The 11,035-nt window shown below is 39.3% G+C and overlaps 1 protein-coding gene across 1 annotated transcript; it reads right to left on the bottom strand.

The window, feature by feature from the left end:
- Window positions 1-4,265: 4,265 nt before the first annotated feature.
- Window positions 4,266-6,716, bottom strand: LOC122195402 (uncharacterized). The gene is made up of 3 exons (XM_052766530.1): window positions 6,643-6,716; window positions 5,915-6,536; window positions 4,266-4,959 (listed from the first exon to the last, which is right to left on the bottom strand). The coding sequence occupies exons 1-3, from the start codon at window positions 6,714-6,716 to the stop codon at window positions 4,849-4,851; spliced, it is 807 nt and encodes a 268-aa protein (XP_052622490.1). The 3' UTR covers window positions 4,266-4,848.
- Window positions 6,717-11,035: the final 4,319 nt, after the last annotated feature.

Genomic DNA, 11,035 nt, shown 5'->3' on the forward strand with positions numbered 1-11,035 from the left:
TTACAAATTTCTAAAAAAAGGACTCCAACCCCCAAGACTGAAACAATAGCAACACCACTAAGCCAACCACCAACAGTGAGAAAAGCGAACCAACCAGGGGCAAGAAAGTCAAGATAACGAAAACAACCAGGGACCACAAAAACCAATCTCCCCAAAGATTCTAGAGGCAAAATAAAAATGCCATGGACATAATACACAAAAACTCCAATGCATCCAGGGGTAAATTGGTCTAAAAAACATAAAAGTAACATTTTTTTTTTACAATAGATAGCTAGTTAGCTACAGAAGCAACATGCCTCCTACAGGAAAAGCCGCCTACTTTTTAAGAAATTGAGAGGGTAATGACAACAGCCGAGCAAAAAAATATACAACAGAAACCCTCCTTCCACACATAAATTGAAGTATCCAAGCCAATATATAACTTCAAGTAAAACCAAAAGCAATGACAAAACATCGACCCATCAGCAAATAACCAAAAGAAAGCATCAACCAAGTGGGGAGGAACACAAGAAGATTGACCAGCAAAACGTCACATCAGAAGCCACCAAGTAGGGGTAAAAAGGTCTAAAACTCCTTCATGAACTTCCCACGTCCACAAGCTCCATTCAAACAAACTAAGAATTGGAAACAAAGAAATGAATACAAAGAGTAACCAATGGAATTTAAACCTCGTGATAACCACATATGAATCCTCTTTAAATTGAACCATATTCCGGCTGCCAAACAAATGAATAGCATAATTGATTATGCAGACTGTGATTCTAGACCTACAACGTGGAAAGCGGACAAGGGCTGGAAGAGGAGAGAGCAATCAAATAAAAAACCTAGATGAAGAAGAAACATACTTGCTAATATCAAGGGTGTCATTTTATGAGTGTTGATTCGTATCATTGAAAAAAATTGCATCATTATGGCATTCTATATTTAAATTCATATAATGGGAAGATTTTGAATAAATGGAATAGTTGTGAATTTGGATTGTATCTAGGCTTGATTTGAGCCTAATCAAAGCTATAAAATTGTTGTGTACAATCCCTTAAATTTAGGAACTTACATGTAGCCTTCACAATAATTAATATAATGAGGTGGCATTTTATTGAAAATGAAAAACATAACAAAATGACATGTAGAATATTAATTACTCTAAAATTTTCATAAAATTACAAGTGTCCAATTGAATAGCAATTTGACAAATGTCAAAAAGGATTTTGATTTATTAGGGTAGATTAATTAATTAATTAGAAAAAATATTATCATAATTAAATGAGATAAGTATTAATTATGTGTAATTAAGTATAAAATAATTAATATTTATCTCATTTAATTCTTATAATATTTTTTATAATTAATACTTTAATTAATGCATATATATATATATATATATATATATATATATATATATATATATATATATATATATATATATATATATATATATATATATATATATGCCTTAGGACACATATCAAAAAATCTCATAATAGAATTATATATTCGTAGTTGGTTAGAAATTTATTAGGAGTAGAATCAGAGGATGTTTGTTAGTTGTTTTGAACTAAGCTATATTTTTCTTTTATTAAGCAAGTAAAAAGGAAACATAAAAGCCATTATAACCTCCTAATATTAATGACAAACTCTAGGAGTTGATGGTTTTCAATGTCACAAATCAAGTGGATAAATCATTATTAATACTATTTTAAAATGCGTTGGGGTTGGAGATGTTTTTAGACATATTGACATAAATTTTATGGTAGTATTATTTTTTGAAAAAAATGTGTTAGGTTGGAGATAAGTTTAGGCTTACCAATCCAACAAAAATCTATTTTTTTCCATAATTTTTCCATTTTTTTAAAATCCAACATTATTTGTGTTGCACGCACAATTTTTGTGTACATGAAATACTATAAAGTGTAGACTATATTACATCATAATGGTACAAACTTTCATGTGTCACTTTTGGTTTTTAAGTTATAGATTTATATATTTTTAGTTTATTTAACCATATAGCTATCTTTTAATACGACAATATTACCTTTAAATATTTGTTATATAATAAATCGATATCATATAATCATATATAATTCATTTTTTATACTTTGAATTTGTGTGGTATGAAAACAGTCCTCAATCTTATATTTTGGATTGTCAACCTTCCTATCCCACCTTACCATATTTGTTTCATAACGTGGTATATTGCTGTTGCTTATATTTTGAATTTATTTATGGTTTGAATATGTTTTTTAAAAACTTAAAACATAAAAGAATATATTAATTAACTTGAATTAATTATATTCAAAATTAGAATATTATGTTTAATTAATGGGACTTGGTAATAGTACAATTTATAAAGTCACTAAGTGTTAAACCCGTGTATTACACGGGTTGATTAAAAAAATATTAAATATTAAAATGTAACATTAAATATTTTTAAAAATAAAATTTCGAAATAATAAAAAGGAAGAAACATATTCATTGTAATTTATTGTCACATTTATTACAATAAATATAAATACTTTACATATATAAATATAAGTATTATATGGTTTTTTAATTTTAAAATTTGAAAAAACTCCATAAAATGATATGTGGATATTATTTATTCTAAAAATACTACAAAATGACAAGTGTCAAAATTAATAAGAGATTGACAAATGGCAAAATTGATCTTCATTTACCAGGTAAGATATTATAAAATCTATCTTCTCTAATAAACAAAACATTTAATCTGTCACATGTCCTTTTTCTACCATGCTAACCTGTCACGTGTAATTTTATGAGTAATTCTTATAAACATTAAATTAAATTAAAGTTAAATTGTAATCCCAATTTTTTTTCAACTTATTATATTTTTTTGGTTTCATATAACATTTAAATGTAAATTTAAAATTCCATGTTTTCTGGAAACAATAGTAATTCATGTTTGAATTGTTTGGTAACAAATGTTATCTTATTTTGACTATTTTCAAGATTTTAACGAGCAACATGAATTTCTTGGTCCCCATTTCTAATTGAGTTTACTATTCAACCTTTGGCAACTTCTTTTGCGAGGATTGTGCTCCCCAATTTCCTAGATTTTCCGGTCTATCAGCAAGATCGGCTTAAATAACGAAGGTAATCTCACTAAATCAACTCCTAATTCCCATCGGTTTCCACTGTCTTATTCTCTAGAAATCTCACGTTGAAGATTGAAAGTAGTCGGGAACGACGCATTAGAAACAAATCCAACCTCAAATGGATAGAAATAGATAATTGATTCCTCAAATTTTGTCACTATACCATCTCAATCAGATAAATTGTTTCCCAATTTTTTATTATTTAGGGTAATGTTTGATTTTGACTTTGGATTGGACTGCCAAACGGAAAATGACGGTATCCTGAGGCCTAGGACTAGGTGGAACATCGTTGTTTCATCCTCTCTGATTTATGAACCCTAATCCTATGGTAAGTAGGCCTGGCAATCGTGTCGTGTTCGGGTTGGCGTGTCGCGGGTTCGCGGGTTGGCGGGTCAAAATATGTCAACCCAAACACGACCCATTTAAATATACAGGTCACGGGTTGGCGGGTCACGGGTTGGTGGGTTTGGAACATAAATCCATATATGACCTGCCAACCCATTTATTTATACGGGTTCACAGGTTGGCGGGTTTGTGGGTCCAAATTTTAGACATTTAAGTATTAAACATCCAAATGAAAATTAAAAGCATTTATAGAAACATGCTACAGACTTAGTCTTATAGGTTACGACTTACGACCTTAGACCATCCACTTACGAGTCAAAATGTCAAAACAGTCAAATGATCTATGAATCAGTGGTATATATTATATAATACTTATTAAATATTAATAGTTGATACATAAATACATTTAAAAATAAAATAATTTTTTTTATTAAGAATATAAACGGGTTGGCAGGTCAACCCATTTATTTTTTAAGAAACCCATATATGACCCGTTTAATAAACGGGTTGGCGGGTTCGCGAGTTGGCGGGTTGAAAAACTCAACCCAAACCCATTTATTTCGTGTCGTGTCGCGGGTCGTGTCACGTGTCGTGTCAAGAATTGCCAGCCCTAATGGTAAGCACCATGTTTCAAGCTTTTCCCCCAACCAACATTAATCAAGCGAATCTTTGAGCCAACAGAAATCAAACATGAAACTGCCAGAGGTAAAAAAAATTATGTTTTCTTATTTTTGGATGACGTGTCTTTCAATTTCTCTATTTCTTTGTAGGAGATTTTCCATTGGGCTTTGTGTAACGTCCCAAAAATACAGGCCAAAAATTTCATTTTAATTAAGTTATTACATAAAACCATCAGTACAAAACATTCATAATAATATCTCATGTCAAAAGTGTGTCAATTATCAGGCATGTCATCATAAAATAATATCAAATATAATCCCAAAGACATCCTGTACGGAAAACATAGTGTGACGCGCTGCGATCGAGTCGGCTCATTTCCTTTGAAAATGAAGTATCTGAAACCAAAACTGGAAACCGTAAGCACGAAGCTTAGTGAGTTTCCCAGAGCATACCATACACACAATCCACATATCACATATCCTGTTAGCTATAAAAGCTACACACAAATCATATATCTTGGTAGCTATAAAAGCTACACACATATCACATAAGTCATGCATACATAAAACCTGTAATAATGCCATGGGCTACCCCACATGGTCTTACATCCAATGTCATGGGCTACCCCACATGGTCTTTACCTAGGACTGTGATGGGCTACCCCACATGGTCTTACATCCAATGCCATGGGCTCCCCCCAGGGTCTTCATGCAAAACACACAATCAAATATCATAACAAAACACAGAATGGATAACACGTATATCATAATCACATAATGGGCCGCCCTTGGTGCCTTAGACCCATGGGTATGGTGAGAAGACTTACCCACTGCTGAAGTCTCGCAGATAAAACTCCAGTGCTGGTTGACAGGTTCCCGAACTGTCAACATCAAACATAACCCAATTAATAATTGGGTTCCACTACATAACCATAAATACATACTTTGGATAATTACTACATTACCCCAAGGTTGGCTTTATTCAAGCCCAGAGCCCAAACCATAGACCCAAGGTCAACTAGAAATCAAAGCTCAACATATGGCCCAATTTTCCAAATTAGGCCCAAGCCTTTACATGGTCCTATTCTAAGGCCCAAAGATTATATAGTCATTAAAGGCCAAACTATGGCCCATCTATGGCCCAATTTTCCAAATTGGGCCCAAACCCCTTACATGGGCCTTACCCTAGACCTATTAAATTATTTTAGCCCATTTGCTTGTTCTTGGATGACCCATTATTATCCTAATCATCAAAGCCCAATAGAGAGGCCCAACAATAAACCCAAGTGAAATTAGGGTTTCACACAAAATGACGATTAGGGTTAAGTGTTTCTCACTTAATCCATTAAGTCCAATATTGCTTAGATTAATCTTTGCCACTGATTATTATTTAATATATCAAGTTATTAAATAATTCCCGCGTGTCCCGGTTAATTCCCCAAATTAGGGTTTTCTTGGCATTAGGGTTTTCCCAAACCCTAATTAGGGTTTTCAACCCAAATACTAGCTCATTTATCAATTTGTTTGGCTTTTAGGTCAATTAGGGTCCATTAGACCCATTAGGGTTTTCACTAAGCCCATTAGGCTTTGTTGGGCCCATTAGGGCTTACAAGGCCCATTAGGATTTCAAGCACCCCAAACGAATCAAACTCACGATGCAAGCACACCGCCACCCGACACGGCGGCCAGTGGCAGCAAGAGGCGGCAGCCACCACCTCACGGTGGTGGTTGGGGTTCCTTTCTTTCATTATTCCATTTTCTATTACATTTTACAAGGCTTTTGTCACAAAATAACACACACACACACTAAACTAGCATACATACACACATAACCACCTTGTGGTGGCCGGCGGCGACGAGTGGTAGCAGTAGGGTCTTCCTTCGGATCTCCAACCAAACAACCATTCTAGCAGCCTCATACCAACAAAACAATCGAACATAACACCATGGATCACTTATAGCCGTGAACGAGCTCAGCCACCCCTTATGGTGGCGTAAAACGACGACGAGGGTGAAATATGACGGCGGCGACACATGGCAGGTCCAACTGTAAACGGAAATGGAAGAGTGTTTACGGTGGGGAAAGTGGTGGCAGTCCACCACCGGAAACCATAACCATCGTAGCAACAGAAGAAGAGAAAGGCACAACGGTTTTGCTTGACATCGGCGACGAACCACACAAACATAAGGAGGGAGGGGGCGTGTCCGGTCATGGCGGCGGTCTTCGACGTTCTCGGGTTCACCGGCGGCTGTAACCACAACGGTGGCATCTCGGTGGTCTTCCAGCTTCAACAGGAAAAAAAGCAATGACTTGTGATGGGGCGTGAGATTGCGGCCACAAACAGGAGAGGCAAGGTGGGAGGTAGCGGCGCCGGAGTTGAGGACGAAGGGTGAAGAAGATGACGGCTGGACAAACACAACTAGGGTTAGGGAAACGTAAAGCTTATATACCCGACTCCTCAAAATTTAACCCATGTTGACACATTCGGTCCCTCATCTCAAAATTCATTTTCAAACATAGTCCTTATTTTACCATTTCAACCTCCAACATTGAAATCCCTTACAATTTAGGTCCAATATGCACCAAACAACCCCTTAGCCCCAAAATCTCTTCAAATGAAGTCCCAGAAGCTACCATTTAGTCCCTGGCTTCATAAACACTTACAAAATAAATCCTAACTTACATATTTAACCCCCAACTTCTAAAATTATGACAATTAGCTCTTCGAAACCATCCTTTTATATATAATTTTTTATTTTAGAGCTATAATTCGCTTATTAATTTATTTATTTATCTAATAAATAAACGGTGTGTTACACTTTGTGTTCCATATTTTACATTTTTATGGGTCTTTTTTGTTATTGATTGAGAAGTTTGGATTTAGAGGTATCTAGATTTAGGAGTTATTAGGAACTGACTATGTGGAAATTCAACTTGGTTTCTATTATTAGATATATGATTTTGTTGTTACTGAAAAATTTCGCATGTAGGGGTAATTGAATCAATAATTGATGGACATTGTGTCTTTGATAGTAGTAGATTACACCAAAATAGGAGATTAGGGATAGAAAAGGGCATTGTCCATGAGGCAGTCCACTGAAAACATAGTTCATGATTCAGTGTGCAGATCCACAATGTCATGTTTTACTACACATTACATGTGTTATTACACAATTAGATCCTACTGGAGAAATTCCACATGTTTCATCTTATTACATGTTCAAATAAAGGTTTCTTATTGGGTGAATCAATTATTTTTTATGTGGTGTGCATGAGCAGACATGGTGCATATTATTCAATGATAGTGTTCCATTCATAATGCAATTATTTTTTATGTGGTGTGCATGAGCAGACATGTCACTGCCGCAGTCTCTGCTAAAGTGAAGTTCGCCGTCACGAACTTCCACCAGTCCTTGGCTCCCAGACGGAGCTGGTTCAAAGCGAACCGTACCCTCAGGTGCTCCGGGCATGAACAAGTGTAGAAGCACCCCTCTATATCTGCGATCCACCTCATCGCAGCAATCGGATCCTGCGTCCCGTCGAACTCTGGTGGCTTCGTGTTGCTGAACTCTCGGAACAGCAATGAATCACCCCCCTGTGGCCTAGCAGCGGCCACAGCTGCGGTAGCTGCAGCGGTTGCAGCCTCAGTCAATGCGGCGTACCGCTCGTCGAACGTCTCCATAAGGGTGGTCTTGATAGACCCAAACATCTCCGGGATCTCGGCCCGGATCGCCGCCGCCACCTCCTCGTGGATCATCTGACGAATATCCTCGTCACTCACACCGCTCGTACTCGCCCCGTGCCGCGGTCTAACCATGATATCTCTGAAATACAACATAAAACTATCAGAGATTCTATCAAGTGTAATTGCACTCGATAACGCGACCCTACCCCATCCCCGACATCCAGGGATTCTTACTTGGGTCTCCCACTGACCCGGTGTCCTCGGTAGTACGGGCCCAATACTACCGACCACACCGCATCAGTGTTCATCCCAAGTCCTCCTCCCTAAACTTCGGATAGTGAGTACTCTACTTCTGATATGCACTATCTACCCGCATACTAGCAAAGCATCTCATATAAGCAAACTTTCCTAGACTAAGGCATCACAAATCAGGCCACTCTAGTCCTATCATGAGTACCTAGTCTTCTAGCATGCATAACAATTCATATCATATAATATTGTAAGGTATTTTTGGGGATCTTTACCGTTCGGGCGCTGGCTGATCGTACACACTGCTTCCTTCTTGCTTACCACAAAACCATTTACAAAAGTTTAAGCCTTTATTTGAAAAGTTTCCTCAAATCCTCGGTTTGAGTTCAGTTACCCCCGAAGGTGCACCCGAATCCCTCAAACCAAGGCTCTGATACCAATTGTAACAACTCAAATTTTTCAAACAAATTTTCATTTTTAAAACATAATATTTTCCATTAAAAACAAGGCATAAATAGTTTAATTATTCGGTCAATACAATTATTCAAACTCCCAAGATCCTAAAACAATCTTCAGTGTGTATCGATCATGCCGGCGCCTTCCCACGGTCCTCGCTAGTACCTGAAATACATACATACGCAACAACTGTAAGCATAAATGCTTAGTGAGTTCCCCAATATACACTTACACACATACGCCTTTCCAGGCCCTGACCTTCTGGTCCTCATTACAACGCCTTCCGGCCCATAACATAATCGCCTTCCGGCCCATAACATATTGCCTTCCGGCCCACATATCATACATAGCACATATAACACTTAACTTACCACATATAGCATACATATCCATATAACACTTAACTTACCACTTATAGCATACATATCACATAACATATTCGACCTTCCGGTCACACAGTCAAACCCTTCCGGGTACAGTATAGTGAGAAAACTCACCTCGTAAGTGCTGAAAGCTAGCAACTCCTGAAATCACTCGCGCACCAACCAACGAGCTACAATTCTCCTATAACATTACATAACTCATTAACACTCATATCATCTAAGTGTGACTATCCCTAAGAAGTCAGACTTAGGTCAACTCTGGTCAACGGTCAACGGTCAACTCGACTGGACTCGGCGAGTACCATGGCGACTCGGCGAGTCTAGTCGTCCTCACAGATTCCTGAATATTCCCTTTCTACTCGTCGAGTATACCTCTTGACTCGACGAGGTCCTCGTGGAAGAATCGCGGGGCCACCCCGACTCCACTCGCCGAGTCTGATGAACAACTCGGCGAGTCCCAGCACATCTTCAAGCTACTCGCCGAGTCTGAAGAACAACTCGGCGAGTCCATGCCATGCAGACGAGTAACTGCTTCCTGGGATAGGTCTCGTCCCGAAGTACACATGCATGGGACCTTCTGGACCTCTAAAGGTCCTAATACAAGACTATAATCGTGGGGTAACAAGGCATTACTTCATCAATTCACCAAATGGGTTCTATAAACCCTAATTTCATAAATACATCAAAATAACAGATTTGGTCCGAGTATTACCTGAAAACGCTCTCTCTGTGTCCCCCAATTCTCAGGACTCAATCCTCCTTGATATTCCTTTAGCCAAATCCCTCTTCTTCTTGCCTAACCAATTCTTCCAAGTTCCAAAGCTCTCTCCCTTGCTCTAGGCGTCCACAGCGATTAGGGTTCCTCTCAGTTGGCCAAAAGACTGAAAATGACGGCCTAAGAGGCGTTAAATACGATCCAAACTGAACGGTTAGGGTTTCTGCTGAACAGCGTCGACTCGCCGAGTCCATATCTGGACTCGTCGAGTCCAGTCGCGGACCCGCGACCAAGTCCGCGATCCTACTCGGCGAGTCTAGGCACCAACTCGCCGAGTCCCCTCTTAAATCACCCCAAAAACATAATTTTAATAATACCTGAGATTCCGGGCTGTTACAATTCTCCCCCACTTGGATTAGACTTCGCCCTCGAAGTCTCATTCTGCAAATAGTTCCGGATGCTGCTCCCGCATTTCACGCTCCGGTTCCCAAGTCATTTCTGATCCCTTACGGTGTTGCCATTGAACCAACACCAGAGGTACTTCCTTGTTCCTCAGAACCTTGATCTTCCGATCCCTGATAGCCACTGGTCTCTCCGCGTAATTCAGGCTCGCATCCACCTGAATATCCTCCAATGGAACCACTGCCGACTCATCGGCTATGCACTTCCTCAACTGCGACACATGAAAAGTGTCATGGATCTGACCCAACTCCGCTGGCAACTCCAACCGATAGGCTAGCCGGCCTACCCTTGCAACCACACGAAATGGCCCAATATACCGGGGCCCCAATTTGCCCCTCTTCCTGAATCGAATCACTCCTTTCCAAGGAGAGACCTTCAGGAGAACGTAGTCGCCGACTTGAAATTCAAGCTCGGATCGGCGCTTGTCTGCATAACTCTTCTGTCGGCTCTGGGCAGTCAATAATCTTTGTCTCACTTGTTGAATCTGTTCTGTCGTCTGGAGTATGATCTCCGTGCTGCCCATCACTCTCTGTCCCACCTCTCCCCAGCAAATGGGGGTCCGACACCTCCTACCATACAACAGCTCGAAAGGTGGCATACCAATGCTCGAATGATGGCTGTTGTTGTAGGAGAACTCTGCCAATGGTAAGTACGCATCCCAACTACCCCCGAAGTCTAACACACACGCTCGGAGCATGTCTTCCAGCGTCTGAATTGTCCGTTCGCTCTGACCGTCTGTCTGGGGATGGTATGCGGTACTAAAATGCAATTTAGTACCCAGCTCCTCATGGAATTTCTTCCAGAATCTGGAAGTAAAGCGCACATCACGGTCTGACACAATCGAGATCGGCACCCCGTGCCGAGACACCACCTCTCTCACGTATATCTCCGCCAATTTCTCCGCCGAAGAACTCTCACTGATGGCAAGGAAGTGTGCACTCTTTGTCAACCTATCCACGATCACCCAAATTGCGTCAACTCCCCTAGCAGTCCTCGGCAATTTGGT

Source organism: Lactuca sativa, chromosome 8 (genome assembly GCF_002870075.4).
Source record: "Lactuca sativa cultivar Salinas chromosome 8, Lsat_Salinas_v11, whole genome shotgun sequence".
NCBI lineage: Eukaryota > Viridiplantae > Streptophyta > Magnoliopsida > Asterales > Asteraceae > Lactuca > Lactuca sativa.

Bases quoted from the DNA above. Each gene is read 5' to 3' on its own strand.
- LOC122195402 (XM_052766530.1), bottom strand. From the start codon at position 6,716: ATGGTAGCTTCTGGGACTTCATTTGAAGAGATTTTGGGGCTAAGGGGT. The intron at 6,537-6,642 runs GTAAGGGATTTC...TTAAATTTTGAG, and splicing joins GTGCATATTGGACCTAAATT to GAGTCGGGTATATAAGCTTT. The intron at 4,960-5,914 runs GTGGTTATGTGT...TGATGTTGACAG, and splicing joins TCGCCGCCGGCCACCACAAG to TTCGGGAACCTGTCAACCAG.